This window comes from Canis aureus, chromosome 34 (genome assembly GCF_053574225.1).
Source record: "Canis aureus isolate CA01 chromosome 34, VMU_Caureus_v.1.0, whole genome shotgun sequence".
NCBI lineage: Eukaryota > Metazoa > Chordata > Mammalia > Carnivora > Canidae > Canis > Canis aureus.
In genome coordinates, this window is record NC_135644.1 from 16,046,522 (window position 1) to 16,064,896 (window position 18,375).

At 41.1% G+C, this 18,375-nt stretch overlaps 1 protein-coding gene across 1 annotated transcript in view; it reads right to left on the reverse strand.

Annotated features, from left to right (window-relative positions):
• Window positions 1–16,573, reverse strand: part of MYO3B (myosin IIIB) — a 404,571-nt gene extending 387,998 nt beyond the window's left edge. Inside the window, exons 1-2 of the mRNA XM_077883392.1 lie at window positions 16,426–16,573; window positions 15,318–15,459 (exon numbers count right to left, since the gene is read on the reverse strand). Coding sequence (XP_077739518.1) covers window positions 15,318–15,370 — 53 coding nt within the window. The 5' untranslated portion in view covers window positions 15,371–15,459; window positions 16,426–16,573. The remainder of the gene's footprint in view (window positions 1–15,317; window positions 15,460–16,425) is intronic.
• Window positions 16,574–18,375: the final 1,802 nt, after the last annotated feature.

The window sequence follows — 18,375 nt, forward strand, 5'->3', positions numbered from 1 at the left end:
TGAGATGTGCTTTCTGGAGAGAAGAATCGGGTCCATCAGCTAGATGGAATTACTTTATACTTGCCAGTGCAGTCCCTACACTTGCCAGTTCCCCCACTAGCAGAGATGCTCACATCTGGGTTCAGTGGTCTGACAGTAGTGCTCAAGTCAAATTGTCTGCATGATCCTGGCCCTTCCCTGACCAATGATGATATGTGAACTGGCTACTTGTCTCTCTGTACCTTGATTTCTTTATCTGCATCATGGAACTGCTGCCACTAGTGATGCAATCCACTTTACAGAGTTGGTGCTATGATTAGGAGATGGAGACAGAATAAAGTGAGCATAATTAGAGCCCAGAGAGGGCATCTGCCATCATAAAAGGATAGTACCAAGTTCTACTTCAGAATAGGCAAAGCTTAACAGTTTCCTGTTTTGTTTTATCTCACTTTTAGCCATGAACTAAATGAGAACCAAATTAGTTTTACTCCAATCAGTTAATAGTTTCAGACAAATGGCTGGGATTTGGTGTATGCAAATGAAATCACAGAATGTGGCATCAGGAAAGGACCCTGGAGGCCACTGAATCAAGTGGTTTTCTAATGATTTTGAGCCACAAAACCCTTTTGTTAAATTTAATCTCACTTAGGATGCTGATGTTTAAGCTGAAAGAAGCAGTGCAGGTCTGGCTGAGGCAGGCTGGGGGACCCTTTGCCCCATGGGAGACACGCAGAGTGACTAACTATCCTGGTTCGCCTAGGACTGCCTTACTTTCAGCACTGAAAATCCTATGTCCTGGGAAACCTCTCAGAACTGAGCAACTGAGATAGTCTTTGAGTCCTTCTCAGAGTATTATTAGAAAATCACTGTTTAAGCACCCCCACCCCACCCCACCCTTACTCCCTGTTATGTACTAAATTCTATCCTCCCTCCAAATTCATATGTTGAAGTCCTAACCTCCAGTACCTACAAATATGACTACATTTGGAGACAGAGCCTTTACAGAGGCATTTAAGGAAAATGAGGTTATATGCAGGGTGCTAATTCAATGTGACTGGTATCCTTATAATGGATTAGGACAGAGACATACACAAGGGGAAGATTATGTGAAGACACAGAGGGAAGATGGTGATGCAAAAGCCAAGAAGAATCAACCTTGCCAATACTCTGATCTCAGACTTCAGCCTTCAGAACTGTGAGGAAATAGGTTTCTGTTTTTTGAGCCACTCAGTCTGGGGAACTTTGTTATGGCAGCCCTAGCAAACCAGTACACTCCAATTTTACAAATGAAGAAAATAAAACCTAGATTGGTGTCACAAGCGTTTACAGGCAATTCAGTCCTCCCTAGGCCTGATCCTGTGATATTTGTTCCACAGAATAGAATGAAGGGATTTAGCTGGTTAACAATGGTACTGTCTCACCAATGCACCAAATACTTAAAAGTTCTATGATGGAAATACTCCCAATCACATGGAAGCTAAATACCCCCACTGACCTAATGGATGTCACTCTGGTCCCCGCCAGAACAAAAGCGACTCACCTAGAGGGACTCATCTACAGTTAGATGGGTGAACAGAGGGAAGATCAGATTCCCCTGCCATGCCCATCATGTCCATCTGGGGATCCAGAGATAAGGTTAAATAAAGGTGTAACACAACAGATGCACAGTAACAGGGTTGCCAGTCCTTCTCACTTTAAAATCAGTATCTGACCTTATCAACTCCCTGATGATTTTGATTAAATACTCAGACCAAATAGTAGCTGCTTATGCTACTGCTCTATAAAAGTAGTGATAATCTGCTCAAGGGAGGTAGCTGGAATAGCCCTTCTGAGAGCCAAAAAGCTGCTCCTGTTCAGAATGTTAACCTTGGGGGAGATTGCACTTCTGCAGTCTGTGCCTGGATCCAGATAGACAGAGCTTGACCTCATGGAAATAGTCAGGATTAAGCAAAGAAGAGCCAGGGGCAGTCTGAAGTAAAAGGATGAATCTGAGACCTCAGGACTCTGCAGAACCTCATATGTCTCTGTGGAGGCACCTGGGCTTCCTACAATTCCTGAAATAGGAACCCCATCCTTTATTTGGACTTGAAATGAAGGAGTAACCTCAGGAGGCTACAAAACTCAGGTTACACAGGCTACTCTCTTTGAAAGACAAACAGACTCCTATGTTGTGGCAGAGAAAATGATACATTTTTCAGCGCAGGGTAAGCTTGAGCAGTTTACAAACCAATCAGAAGTCCTATCAGCCTAGACACGTCTACGTGCGCAGTTGCTCTAAAGTAAAGATTTGATGAACACTTTGTTTTTTGTATGTAGTAGTATTATGTAAATCGATAACACAAATGGATTTCTCATCAAAGTCACTACTTTTTCAGAGCAAGATTCTGCTGTCCCCTTTATTCCTACTGTACCCAAACCCTTGCTAATATCTATTAGCAAGGCAAAGATGACATCACCTGGGAAGGATATCCCCGTTGTGTGAAAAGGGTTATATAACATTAAGGAATATTTTCCTATCTTTGTCACACATGATTAGCCAATTATCTAGGAAACAGCCAAACTCCTCATTATTTAAGCAGAGAGAGAGAGAGAGAGAGAGAGAGAGAGAGAGATTGATTGATTGATTTAGTAATTTAGTAAGAGACTTTAACCTTATGGTAACACAGTCCCTTGGAAGTTAAGAACAACTGTCATTTTTCTTATTTTGTTTTCTTTTGAGAAGGCAAACTCCTAGAGGACAGAAGCCATATCTCTTTATTGTGGTTGAGAATATTCTTTCTGTTGATAAGTATTAATGGACCAAACATGATCTTTGCTTGCTGTTAACAGCAGGGGCAGGTTTCACACCACCAGAGAGCAGCTCAGTTCCAGATCCCTCTCACAAGAGAGGAGTGGCTTGCCCAGGTTACACATCACACTGCAGTGAGGAGTTGCACATACGGCTGTAAACTAATAGTACAGCTGCTGCTTTATCTTATCAGGATTGAATGTTTAGACTTCCTTATGAGTTTTGGTTTCAATCTATCAGCAGACAGCATACTTTAAAAAATAAGCCACAGAATACACTATAGTTAGGTTTTGTCAAACATGATTCCATAGATTTCTAATTTCACATACATACACAAAGTCAGACATTGGGCTTCCCAATGGAAGAAATGGTATTACCAAAAAAATTAAACTGAATCTAATCAAGCTTCTGGATTGCCAATTTACAGGAAGAGAAAAGGGCAGGATAACCACTTCATTATACACAAAACTGTCAATCACTATGTTGTAACTCTGAAACTAATGTAACATTGTATGTCAACTATATTTCAATACAAAAAGACAAAGTACATGGTACACAATACCATCTGTGTATGATAAACCAAATCCAGACTCTAAATCTCCCCAGGAAACTCTCCAAGACAAACGATCCAATTTCTTCAAAAAATAAGTTGCAAATAAAAATAAATTGAGACAGAGGTTAAAAGAGGCTTAAAATACATATCAAATGTGAAATAAAGTGAGGAGTCACAAAAAACAAACATTAAATTATAACATTTATAAGATATTCAGATCACTAGCTATTAAATAATATTAAGGAAGCATTGTTAATTTTGTTTGTAGTTATGTTTTTTAAAAAGGTTCCTTTTTGGGGTACCTGGGTGGCTCAGTCAGTTAGGCGCCTGCCTAATGCTCAGGTCATGATGCTAGGGTGCTGGGATCAAGCCAAGGATTGGGCTCCCTGCTCAGTCGGGTAGTGTCTGCTTCTCCCTCTCCCTTTGCCTGCCATTCCCCCCTGCTCATGCTTGCTCTTTCAAATAAATAAAATTTAAAAAAAAAAAAAAAGATTCCTTATCATTTAGCAATTTACACTGAAATATTTACAGGTACAACAATATGAGGAAAAAACAAGAAGGGGCATGCCTGACACAACATTGGCCATGAGGAGTAATTACTGAAGCTGAGGACATGGGGGATTCATTATTATATTGTTTACTTTTGTATGTTTTTAATTACCATAATAAAAAGTTTTTTAAAAATTTAGTGTAACTAAATGATTGTCAGTGGATATTCTGGGATTTATACACCTGATCAATCCTACCTCCCTTAAGAGTTTCCCTACCATCTCACCTTCAATAATATTCGAAAAAGTCTCCCAGTCTCATGCAGGTTAGCACTTTGGGTAAGAAACAATAAACCTTTAACCAACAAAAACATACTCCAGAATTTGACTCTAAAGCACCCACACTCATACTGCCAGAAAGTCACCTTCTCATTCCACCTCTAGCTGACTGAGGCACAGTCAGTGGCCCTCTGTGGCTGATGTCCCAGCCCATACTGCCATTAAACACAGAACTATAGTTAGAAGAAGCTAATGAACCGCTGAACAGCACAGGAAAATCAATAGGCAGAAGAAGGCAAGTGACCTTCTTCTGTCCATCCAACTCCTTTCTTCCTGGAGGAAGAACATCAATTTAAGACACTGAAATGAGCAAAAAGACTCATCACCACAAATATCTATAATCTTTCTCATCATGTCCCTGAAAAAGAAACTGTCCAATGGCATAAAGTTGAATCTGCCCAAGGCTAAAAACACATAAAAGAAGAAAGTAATACACATGAGCACGCTGGGTAGGCAGCCCCTATGCAGCTGGTGAAAGGCCTAGAAGGAAAACAAAAAATAGTCCAAAGTGAGCTTTGACTCTGGCAAAAAAAAAAAAGGAATCCATGGAACAAATTCCACACAGTCCCCTTAAAACTGATGTATTTACTGAAGAAGGAAAAAAAAAAAAAAAAAAAAAAAAACCCTAATCCAAAGGAGGAAAATGTTCTTGATAAATTCCCTGTTCATTCACCTGTGTCCTTTCAGAGGCTCTAATAGCTGACATCAACATGGGGTTAAAAACAAATAGATGAACTCAATTCTTCCAGGGTTGAAGTGAGCACTAAATATCCTCATTCTGAAGTGTAGCCATTTCTTCCATGTCCTATGGCTCTTTCCCTGTGCTTTGTTTGTCACTTCTTTGGATTAATCAAAAACTAGACCTGGTGACCTAGTTTTTATATACCATCTCGCCTTCTTTCAACAATAGGTCAGAGAGATTAGACAAAATTACCATAAAATTTTTTTACTGTGCATTTGGTAAATAGTTTCTAAATGCTAAATGTATGCAAGCCCTAGATTAGGTTCTATGACAAATATAGGCTAGAATAACAAACTCAACTCTGCTCTTGAGGTTCTAAACTTGTTTAGAAAACCCTTATGACTTCTGGGGCAAGATGGAACAGTGAAGTCAGGTTTTCCTAAAACTATGAATGAACAATATTAATAACAAAAAGGTTGAAATCCAGCAAACAAAACAAAAATATATTAGCAATAATTAAAACAAAAGAAATGATACATTTTCTTGCCATAATCTTTGAAAAGCAGCATTCAGAGAAAGTGAGAGATGGAAGACTTCACAGTCACTGCTGTTCTCAACCAAGCTCTCTCTTCTCCCAGAAGTGTGGTGGGTTTGGGAGATGGTGAATGGACAAAATGCTGAAAAACCTCAGCAACACTCCATATTTTAAAAAGAAGTAATCAGAGAGGGAGAATTAGCAGCAGGGAAATGAATCAAGGCTCATTCACTTATGCCTTCAATAAGAATTCATTAAGAAACTATTGCATAATCACTCAAAACTAGGCTCTGAGGGTCATTAAAAGAAGTGGAAGAAATAACCAGGTTCCATTCTAAAGCAGATTGCATTTCCAAAGATATGCAGGAAAGATGCCTCCTGCCAGGTGAGATGACTCTAATTCAGGATTTGAAACAATATTTCAAAAAGAACAAAATCAATATCCATAAAACATGATTGCGCCTAATGCCTACTACCTCTACATCAGGGAGCAAAATGAACAAGCCTCAGAGAGACAGACATTTCCTGATAGAGTTACTGAATACCACAGCAGAGGGAGAATTTGTCAGGTATACAGAACCAACACAGGCGCGCGCACACACACACACACACACACACACATACACACACACACACCCCAAAACAAAACCAAAAGCAACAAAACAGAACGAAAGCTCAGGCTTCCCTTTACAGCATCACTCAATACTCAATACACTAAAATACACAACCCATGAGTACAAAGTTCTGAAGGAGAAAAAACTGTGAATAAATATTTTTATATTTAGCCAAATTGTTGTTCAAGCATAAAGACAACAAACATTTTCAGACATGCAACAGCTCAATGACTCCATAAGTCCCACTTGGAAAAAAAAATGACTTGCACCCCAAATCCAGCAAACCAAGAGATAAATGTGGAATTCTAGGAAAAAGTATGATAGGGAGAACTGAACCTATATACATTTAAAATTAGGCTAAACAGGGATCCCTGGGTGGCGCAGCGGTTTGGCGCCTGCCTTTGGCCCGGGGCGCGATCCTGGAGACCCAGGATCGAGTCCCGCGTCGGGCTCCCGGTGCATGGAGCCTGCTTCTCTGCCTGTGTCTCTGCCTCTCTCTCTCTCTCTGTGACTATCATAAATAAATAAAAAAAAAAAAAATTAAAATTAGGCTAAACAACAGTATGAAGTACATTTATTTCACACCAGATTGTTAAACATTTCAACAATAAAAAATAATAAACCAAATTCAACAGTTTGGAGAGAGGTAGAGGGTAAAATAAAGTTAGAATTTTCTCACATTTCTTTATTTACTAAAGATTATAAATCAAGAAATTGAGGATTAAGTATACTATCTGAAATTATAAAGTTAACCAAGTTAAATGACAACATTAGCAAAAATAAGGAGAAAGTGTATGTGATAATTTTCTTATCCATCTCAGTAAGTAAGCAACAGTTAATTGATAAAGAGATTAAACCACTATGTAAATTTATAAAAGAAACTGCTTTAAAAAAAAAAAGAGAGAGACCATTTTTGACATTATCATAAAAAAGTACACTTACTCTTATATGACGCATACATTCATACACCCATACAAAAAAAAGACAATCCATGGCTAAAAGATGAGTTTGGGTTGGGAATGGGGAAATCATTAGAAACAAAAATTTGGGGCTCCTGGGTGGCCCAGTCAGTTGAGCATTTGCCTTCAGCTCAAGTCAGGATCCTGGGGTTCTGGGATCTAGGCCCCCCAGCAGGCTCCTGCTCAATGGGGAGTCAGCTTGTCCCTTTCTCTTTGCCCCTCCCCCACTCCCACTTGTGCTGTCTCCCTCTAATAAAATCGTTTAAACAATTTAAAAATAAAACAGAAAATATAATGTAAATTAAGAAGCATTCATCCTAAAATACATACATTTCTTAATGAGACCAAAATACAGAACAAACCAAATCTGTACAGATCCACATCTAAAATAAACTCTCCGGGCAGCCCCGGTGGCACAGCGGTTTAGCGCCGCCTGCAGCCCGGGGTGTGATCCTGGGGACCCAGGATCGAGTCCTGCGTCGGGCTTCCGGCATGGAGCCTGCTTCTCCCCCTCTGCCTGTGTCTCTGCCTCTCTCTCTCTCTCTCTCTGAATAAATAAATAAATAAATCTTAAAATAAAATAAAATAAAATAAAATAAAATAAAATAAAATAAAATAAAATAAAATAAACTCTCCAAGGGATGCCTGGGTGGTTAAGTGTCTGCCTTTGGCTCAGGGCATGATCCTGGAGTTCCGGGATCAAGTCCCACATCGGGCTCCCTGCATGAAGCCTGCTTCTCCCTCTGCCTATGTCTCTGCCTCTCTCTCTGTGTCTCTCATGAATAAATAAAATCTTTAAAAATAAATAAGAAAAACAAATATCTTTAAAAATATAATAAAACTCTCCAAGAAACTCTCTAACTCAGAAAGGTTAAAAGTAAAAAGGACATCAAAGATAAACCAGGCAAATGTTAAAGAAAAAGAAAAAGAGTCATAGTATTAATATCACAAAAGAGCAAATTTAAGGCAAAAACTATTAAAAAACATAAAGCATTATTTGTACATAATTAATAATAATAATAATAATATACTAAGCAATTATTATGCACCAGGAAATGTTCTATACACTATTGAAATCTCCAGAATTTAAATCAATAATGTGTTTGTGTATGTTATAAATCATTCACCACTAAAAACTGTCGAAATTCATAAAAAAACACCTAGAACCAACAAAACAATAATAACAGACACAGCCAATCATGACAGAAGAAGACAAAATAGTAGGAAATACATACAATCAATATAGTTAACCCAACATATATATATATCAAAGTACATACGTAACATAAAACTTTTTTCCAAGTACCTTTTACATTTTTTTTTATTTTTTTTTATTTTTATTTATTTATGATAGTCACACACACACACAGAGAGAGAGAGAGGCAGAGACATAGGCAGAGGGAGAAGCAGGCTCGATGCACCGGGAGCCCGACGTGGGATTCGATCCCGGGTCTCCAGGATCGCGCCCTGGGCCAAAGGCAGGCACTAAACCTCTGCGCCACCCAGGGTTCCCAGTACCTTTTAATTTTAAATTTAATTCTAATCAGAGGAGGAAATTTAGATTCACCATACTAACAGATTGAGAAAGAAAAACCCCATGATCACTTCAATAGACACAAAAAAGCACCTGACAAAATTCAACATCCACCCAGGATTTTTTTTTAAATGCTCAGCAAAGCAGAAATATATGTGTACTTCTTCAACTTGATAAATGCAACTGCAGAAGACCTAGAGTTAACATCGCATTTAATGGTGAAAAACAGAATGCTTTCACCTTAAAATCAGGAACAAAGCAAGCACGTCTGCTCTCACCACTTCTGTTCAACATTGTAGGGGAGGCAGTGCAATAAGGCAAGAAAAAGAAAAGCAACCAGATTGGAGATTAGAAAGGTAGAAGCAAATGGACTTTATTTGCAGATGACATGTTCATCTACATAAAAAATCTGAGGACATTTATAACAAGGCTACTAGAATTAGTGAATTTATCAAAGTTATAAAATTCAAGGTGAATATTTTAAAATCAATCATATTTCTATATTACTAGAAAGGAAAACTTTTCAACAAATAAACAATGTTGAAACAATTGTATAGCCATATACAGAAAGAAAAGAGGAACCTCCACCTTTTCCTCTCATATGCAAAAATTAACTTCAATTGATCACAGAACAAATGTAAAAGCTGAAACTCTATTAAACTTCTAGTAGACAAATATACAAGGATGTTCATTGTAGAACTGTTTCTAATAGAAAACCAGATACAACTTTAAGGTCCATCATTATGAAAAGATTATGTAACAAATCATAATAATTACATAAAATGAAATACTATCTAACATGTAACCATTTAAAAGAAATAAAATAAGTTTTGTGTCAATTAATTGGAAAGAATAACATAAATACGGTTTTCTAAAAGTATTGAACAGTTTGTAAAGATGAGAATTTTATGTAAATAAAGGAATATTTACATTTATAGCTATTGAATGTGTATGCCCTTGTATGTGTATCTATATTTGTGTATCTTTATATATGTATTTTCCAGAAAACTACCCAAAAACCTCTTAAACTTTAGGAAGAGGTATCAGGAGTCAGAGAAATTAGAAAAGGGAGATTAATATGATTTTTAGAAAATTTAGACCTTTCTATACTACTCTTTTTTTTTTTCTTTTTTTTTGGCTATTGCATGTATCATTTTATTTTAAAAGTAAAATAATTTTTTTCTTTTTAGCAAACAGATCTCTATAGAGGAGATTATTCTCACTCAGACCTGCTGAGGTCATGGGAAAACAGACACCATATAAAGCTGCAGGAGCCCATCTTGAGAAGAGGAAAGCAGAGAAGGAAGAAATCAAAAGGACCATGCTTAAAAGAGGACTGGCAAATGGATTTACTACCAATTCTATATCCAGGCTTTCTGAGGCTTGATAAGCTTTGTCTGTCCTTGGACGTCCATGAAGTTTCTTACTTCATTCTTCTAAGAAACTGCCTCTTCTCACAAGCCAACTTAAGACCCTCACAAGCTGGTTTTAATTCCTAACAACCCTGAAGGAGCCTGGCCTACCCTTTTTGAATACCTTGCATTACTCCATAGTAGAGATGCAGCCTTACCTTGCTGAAAATGAAGCAGTCTGAAGCATGTACCCTGTGAACTCCTGCAATCAGTCAAGCCTAGCAAGTATGATTTAAATAGAAACTTGTCCAGCAACATTTTCTACCTGAGAGAAAATTTATGATGAAGAATTCCATTTCTGAGTATGTTATTCAGAATATTTTGTCTAAATGTTATAGTATGCTCCATATGAATTACAAATCATGGAAGAATGCTTTTAAACCTAGAGAACAGCTTTTAAAAAGAAATCTGAGAAGTGAACAGTGCAAGTTTAGAGAAAGGGGAAATTTGCACAAATATTAAATATAATAAGAAAACATCATATAAGCATTAACAAACTACAGTATAATTCCAAACTAACATATAAGCAAGTGTGTGATACAATGGTAAAGGTTGGTAAGAGACTAGGCCAATCTTTAGGGCCTTAACAAACAGAACCTATCTGCACATGGCCACACAGAACCCATTCAAGTAAGTGTAGATGTCATCTCTTGTAGGAGGCCTTCCTAATCTTCCCATTAGAGGTGACCTTTCCTTTATGGTCTCACTGTATCATGTACTCTTTTCTAGCAGTTACCACATTGCCTGACATTTACTGTTCACATGTTGGTCTTCTCCACCGGTGGGCCCTAAGGTACAGGGGCCATGCCGTCATAATTTTTTCTGCCTCATAGGCAAATGCCCACTGTATAATAAGTGCTCAATAAATTCTTGGTGAATACAAGATTGAAAACCAGAACTCTGGGCAGCCTGGGTAGCTCAGCGGTTTAGTGCCACCTTCAGCCCAGGGCATGATCCTGGAGACCTGGGATGGAGTCCCTCGTCAGGTTCCCTGCATGGAGCCTGCTTTTCCCTCTGCCTGTGTCTCTACCTCTCTGTTTCTCATGAATAAATAAATAAAATCTTAAAAAAAAAAAAAAAAAAAAAAAACAGAACTTTGAGAACCAATAAGATCATCGTAATTAAAACACAGGAGTTGTAGTTTCTTTTTTTTTTTTAATTTTTTTTTTTTTTTTTTTTTTTTAATGATAGGCACACAGTGAGAGAGAGAGAGGCAGAGACACAGGCAGAGGGAGAAGCAGGCTCCATGCACCGGGAGCCTGACGTGGAATTCGATCCCGGGTCTCCAGGATCGCGCCCTGGGCCAAAGGCAGGCGCTAAACCTCTGCGCCACCCAGGGATCCCAAGAGTTGTAGTTTCACAGAGCATTAAGAAAATGAAGAAAAATGAATGAATACTACAACACTCAAAATCCCACCATCCCAACTCATAACCATTTTTAACTGTAAATATCACTGCAGATAAACACACACAACCATTGATCCATTCATGTCACAACTTTGCTTAAATGAGTAACCTATGATGGCTTCCTACTGCTAGATTAATTATAGTCCAAATTCTTCAGTCAGATATTTAAGACTATCTTACAACTTCTTTTATTTCCCTGTATCAAGCTTATGATGAACTTCAACCAAATCCCTCACCACCTCCTGAATCATCCTTGGATGTCAGTACCTTTAATTTTGTTCAAATGATTTCTACCAACAGAAGTGCTCATTCCACCCTATCCATTAATCACGAATCCTACCAGCCCTTCAAGAGCCAGCTCATGTTCCCTTATCCCTGCACAATTAGGCATCTCCTTTCCCCCTGAAACTTTATAGTGCTCATATATGATAAGCTGGCCTGTAGTGTCACCCTGTGAATAAACCTCAATTGCCAAACGAGGGCCCAAGCACTTTAAAGGAAAAGACTAAGTCATAGGAGTCCCCTCTGCATTTACATGAGCTATCAGTCAACAAACATTTGTGAAACAAAGAAGATTGAATATAGTTAAACTGAGAGCGCTGAATCTTAGGAGTCTCAAAGCAATGACTTTAGCTGACCCCTGAAGAAAGTATATGCCTTCGATTAGTGGAATGGGATTTGTGTGAAAGAAATTCAAGAAAGAAAGCCCATCATTATCTAGGACGGTTCCATATATTTCAGGATTCTGTGTCCAGGTTACTACGTACAAGCCCCCTTCCACTAAGACAAAGACATCCCCAGCACTGCTTTCAGGTAAGAAGGATTAATTGAAAGCATTGCAGAGAGACCATGGGCAGCTGGAGAGGGAATTAATGAGTCCTGACAGGATCTGGCTGGAGCAAAAGAATTACTTCCACCAAAGAGGTGAAAAGAACAACCAATACCACCTATCTTTGAACTCCTCATGCTACTATGGAGGAAGTAAGTCAACTGACAACCACTCCTTCTCTTTTCCAACAGCTTCACTCAGTGAGAAGCAGTGGAGAAAAAAAAAAAAAAAAAGGTAAAGAACATGGTCTCTAGTCCTGAGTTTGATCAAATCCCAGCTTTTACACTTACTACTGGCAAGGGAAAAATTGCTCAACCCTTCTGTGCCTCTGTCTCCTCATCCATAAAATGGAAATAATGAAAGTACTCATCCCTTAAAGTTGTGCGGTGGTCCCAGCAAACAGAAAGCACAAAATACATTATTTTTTTCCAAAATATATTATTACTACATCTTGGAAAAATCTGCTAGTTGGAAAATAGGATCACCACTAGACACTCTTTTCATGACTTGTAAAACTCCATCTGTCATAGGGAACATTTACTGAGTAAATATTGGATGTTGGACGCTATACCAGATGTCATATATCCATGAGGCACTATTACTATTTCTACTTTACGGATAAAAAAACTGATCCACTGAAATGTTAAGGAATTTAAGCCTAGAGCCAGGATTTAAATCTTTTTGTTTACCCCACTTTGCCTCATTGATTTAATAAATATTTAATGAGCATCTGCTACATGTCTGGCATGTTCAGGTGTTGAAAATATAACAATGAACAAAACAGACCAAAACCATGGCTTCATGGAGCTTATATTCTAATAGGGAGATAGACAATTAAGAAAATAAATGAGCATCATATATAGATGATAGGTAGAGATCAACACCTATGAGAAAAATAAAGTATGAAAGGTGACTGGAAAGTCAGAGTGGGTGGTAGGCAGGGTGGTAGCAGGACCAGGTGAGCAGGATGTTTGAAAAATGACAGGAAAAACATGGAAGAATAAAAATCTGGAGGGAAACTGTTCCAGACAGAGGGTACAGTAAGTACAAAGGCCTGGAGGCAGGAGTTTACTTAGCATATTCAAGGAAGAGCAAGAAGCCAGTTGTGGCTGCACTGGAATAAGCAAGGGAGAGAGATACTGCTGGTGGGATCAGAGAGATATGGGACAGGAGAGGAGCAGATAAACCACACAGGTCTTTATCAGCCCTTGTAAGTTAAGGAACTGGCTTTTACTGAGACTGAGGTCAAAAGCCATTGGTGGGATAGGAGCAGTAAGGACATGATCTGACATGATCTTTTTCTTTAAAAAAAAATAAAAAATAAAAAGATTTTACTTATTTATTCAGGAAAGACACACAGAGAGAGGTAGAGACATAGGCAGAGGGAGAAGCAGGCTCCCTGCCGGGACCCCAATGTGGGATTTGATCCTGGGATGCTGGGATCATACCCTGAGCCAAAGGCAGACGCTCAACCAACGAACCACTTCGGCAAACCCTGACTTATGTTTTAACAAGTTACTTTGGTGGCTATGCAGATAGTAGACTGTAGGAGGTTTATTAGCAGAAAAAAAAAAAAAAAAAAAGGAGCAATGCCTTCCTAAGTTCCAGCAGGTATGACCACAATGGATTTTTTTTAAGTTTTCCAAGCAAAGCACTTGGGATGTCTTTCCACTCTCTTTATGATGTCTTGTTGAATACATCGGTTGTAGGGAATCCTCATTCAATTATAGTGCAACTGGGAGCCTTTCTGTCAGGGTGCCTCCACCGCAGCTGGCAGAGCCTGCATTCTCACTCATCATTCCTGTGTTACCTTCATTTTACAACATGAACTTTAGCACAGAACCGGTTGTCCAATCTTAGTACAAAGTTGGCCTGCTACAATTGAGACACTTAGTACATGGTCAAGTGGTAGAAATCCAAAGTCCAAAGACAGTAGGCTTACGCTTAGCCAGACAATTCCACAAAATGCATACTGAGTACCCACTCTGAGCAAGCCACTGATAAACTTTAAAATGAATCAGACTCGGTCCTGACCTCAGTGGGCATATGGTTCACACAGTGAAAAGATACAGCTTCAATTGCAAGTTACCATTCAGTAATAAGTATACACTATATACTTATAGATTGTAAACTATATACTAACTAGAGCCAACATGGGGGAGTAGACCGTCCATCCAGCCAGGAGGATCTGGGGATGGCATCTGATTTGGACGGACCTTAAGGGGAAGCTGGAGCTGGCTACACACAGATGGGTAGGCTTGCCAGGCAGATGGAGCGATAGAAGAGGCTGGAAAAAGAAGGACTTAGGATGGGAACCAGGGTTGGGAGAGTTTGGGAGGACCTAGTAATACCCATAAAAAATCCCCCAGCAATTTATTTAAAATGCCTATTCTAGGCCCACTCCCCCCAGCAATTCTGAATCAATAGTAGGTGGAAGAATCTATATTTTTATCAAGGACCTTCAAGTAATTTTAAAGTTTCCCACTCAGCTCCACACCCACTTTGAGAAACAATGGTAGAGATGAGTTAAAAACCACCCCATGTGATTTCCTCTATTATTCTCAGATAATCCTGTTTATTTGTTCTAAGCACTAATTGCTACAGACACTATTTTCGTATCTATTTCTTTATTTACAATTGATTTACTCCAGAGTATGAGCAATGACTTTTCAACGTGGAACATAAGATTTCACCACAGAAAAATAAAGTTATTTTCTAAGTAAAAACAAGGATATTACAGAATGTGTTCTATTTATTAATGCTGTTTCAGCTATTCGTGGTTTTTGTAAAGTATGATTGTTTCCACAAGTGAAATCTATTTTTAGGCCGGTAAATGAGACCTTTTTACCTAAGGTGTCACCCCAAAATTCATATATTAAAGCCTTGATGCCCAATATGATAGTGTTTGAAGGTGTGACCTTTGGGAGATGATTAGGTCATGGGAATGGAGACTTCATGAAAAGGATTCATACCCTTATAAGAAGAGACACTAGAGAGATGACTGCCATCTCCCTGTCATGTGAGGACAAAGTGTACCAGGAAGTAGGCTCTGGAACAACTCAACTGTTCTAGGGCCTTGATCTGGACTTACAAGCCTCCAGAACTATGAGAAATAAGTTTGTTGATTAAACCACCCAGTCTATGGCACTGTGTTGTAGCAGCCCAAACTGATTAAGACAGTCAACAAGCTAGGGGCACCTGCGTGGCTCAGTGGTTGCATCTCCTTTGGCTTGGATAGCCCAGGTAGCCATCCCAGGGTCCTATGATCCAGTCCCGCATCCGGCTCTGCACAGAGAGCCGCCTCTCTCTCCGTGTCTCTCAGGTACAAATACATGAAAATCTTAAAAGAAAAAAAAGAAAAAAAAAAAAAAAGTCAACAAGCTGTATCGTGCATCAAAATGGAAAACTACAGGATTTTCTCATTGAAGGCGATAGATGGATGGGAAGAAAAAGTTTCAAATTTACTGAGATTTGTTTCTAACAAGTTCCAAATTATTTTACCTGTATGTAATTAATTGGCACTCCTCGTGGACAATCAATAAGTCCTGTCAGCTCTACTCTAAAAATAAATTCCTGAATCTGGAGGTCTGCCACAACCACAACGCCCACCGGGGACACCACAAGCCACCACAGAGCCATTTGAGCAAATGAGAAAAAGAACCGGTCACCACCTCAGCCAGGCACCTCCACCAGGGCCCTACCTGCTGCCTCTCCGCCCCTCCCCCACCCCCCCACCCCCGCGCAACCTTGGCGTCTCCCACCCACAGCCTCAGTCTCCCTCTGGCCAATGGCTTCTGTTCCCGTCCACCGCAGTCTGTCCTCCACACTAAGAGTGGGGTCTTTTTCTTTCTTAAGATTTTATTTATTCGTGAGAGACACACAGAGAGAGGCAGAGACACAGGAAGAGGGAGAAGTGGGCTCCCTGCGGGGACCTGACTTGGGACTCGATCCCAGGACCCCAGGATCATGCCCTTGGCCAAAGGCAGACGCTCAACCGCTGAGCCACCCAGGCCGCCCACGTGGGGTCTTCTTCAAAGTTGTACGAAATGCCACTGCACCCAGAACAGAGCCCACCCTTCCGCCGCAGAGCGGAGAGGTGCCTCTCTCCCTTTCTGGCCGCGCACTCCACTCCCCGCGCGCCCGCTGCCGCCATCTTGCCGTCGGGCGCAGCCCTGGCCGTCCCTTCCTTCCGGCCCGCGGGCCAGTCTGGTCTGCCGTGCTGTTCCCAGGTGAGAAGTGTTCTCCTGCTCCTTCCGGCCAGGCGGTTTGGCAGCACCTTCCCTCCCTTCCGGGCACGCTTGCTTACCTCAGCCTCCGCGGAAACTTCTGGAACCACCGCGCTCACGCTCGGGGAAGCCTGAGGCGCGGGTGAGCGGGGGTCAGCGAGGCATCCCCAGCGTTGGTGGAGGCTGCGGCCCGGGCAGGAGCGAGGAGGAGCACCGCCTGAGAGGGGAGCCCGGCTTTGTGAGGGGCCACGGCGAAGGGCGGGCCCGCTGTGCCGAGTGCCAAGCGGCAGCAGAGGACATGGAAAGTTGGTTTGTGGGCTGCTTCTCTGCTGTTGAATCTCACCCGGACCCTCGAGCTGGGCCGGTGGCCGTGGAAGGGTGAGGGAGCAGGGAGAGGGACGGCAGGAGGGAGGCTGGGACGCAGCCGCGAGGCCGACCGGAAGGCCTCCCGTCCGCTCTGCGCGTGCGCATGGAGGGAACCAGGTCTGCGCTCTGCGCGTGCGCGTGGAGAGACCCAGGTCTCCGCGCCCGCGGAAGCGGCAGGTAGCCGCACCGTGCGAGGCTAATTCCGGAGCAGAGCGCGAGAAGCAAGGGATTTCTCGCTTGGCTGGTGGGAAATGCGTTGAACCGGGAAGCAGAACAGCTGGCCTGCGGCGGCAGGCTTCTGTTTCTGGGATCCTGGCAAATATCTTAGGTCTCTTCATCTCTTTGTGCCTCGGTTTCCTCTTCTGAAGAAGGTGGTGGTTGAACTCCTCACTGCTTCCCAGAGTTGGCTGCAGGCGCCGCTCACTGCCCTAGCCCAAGTCGGGGGCCGCTGACACTGAATCTCGGGGCAAGACAGGTCAGGAACTGGCATTTCACAGGGTGATTCTCTAAGTGCCCTTCTCTAGTGTTCTGTGAAGTTTAAACCTATACAAATATTGAGGGTTGGGCCGGGGGGGGGGGGCGGGGGAGAGTCGTGGCATAATTGAATGTATTTAATCATTCAAATTGTCATGTTCCCAAATCACAAGTCAGTCACGATGTTGCACTCACTTAGGAACAATACATAAGCGCAGCTATGACACATGATTAACTAAATGATCAGATTTTTCACTTCCTCACCAAAGTGTAAGGTAATTTATCTTAGCTTTAGCTGCCTTAAACCTCTCCGAGTGAAATACATTAAAAATAACTGCAAATTACTGATGACTAATGCCCTTCAATTTGGCCCCAAGCTGAGAAATTCTGTGCAGAATAAAGTGGTTTATAATCCCACATGTCCGTTCTATTACAAACTGCAGGTGGCAAATCAAGTGGCTATGAACAACGCTGTGTGTGTGTCTGTGTGTGTGTAAAATCAATACTCAAAGAGGGTATTTGTTCACGACTTTAATAGGAATTTAACGGCCCGGACAAAAGGCAGATAGATGCTAGCGCTGAGGCCCCAGGAATCTGGGTGGTGCCTCACAAAGGCCTGAGGCTGGAGTGGTGTCTGGGGCCTCTATTGCACACCAGCCAAGGCCAGCTGCGCCTGCCCTTTGCAGAAAAGCAATCTAAAGCAAGCACAGAAGAAAGCTGGAAGGAAAATAATTGCAACTCACACCAATGACCTATTTTCTGAATCCGGCTTATCCGAGATTGGTTTCTCACTCCAAAAAGCAGCAGAATACTTCATGCCCAGAAAATGGTGTCTTCGAGGAGTACACGGACCAGAATGTATGACAGACACATTGTCACCAGAGGACTTTTTTCCTGCCAGGTTCCAAGTGGCTAGTCTCAGACAGCTTCTGTGGGAGGGGCTGATAAATCTACCAAATCCTCGGTGGCTTTGCTTCCCTGCGAGTCAAGATGAACATGATGCTAATTGGTTGTGAACCCAATGATCTACTTAGTGTCTCCTACCAGCAGAAGCAGCAGAATCAAACCCATCTTCCCAGGTCCCACTTGCACATTATGTAGTATCTCCCAATTTTATATCCCCCCAACTTTAGGTTGCATCACCCATTCATTCTAGACATGGCACAATCAAACTAATCATCTTTTTCTAA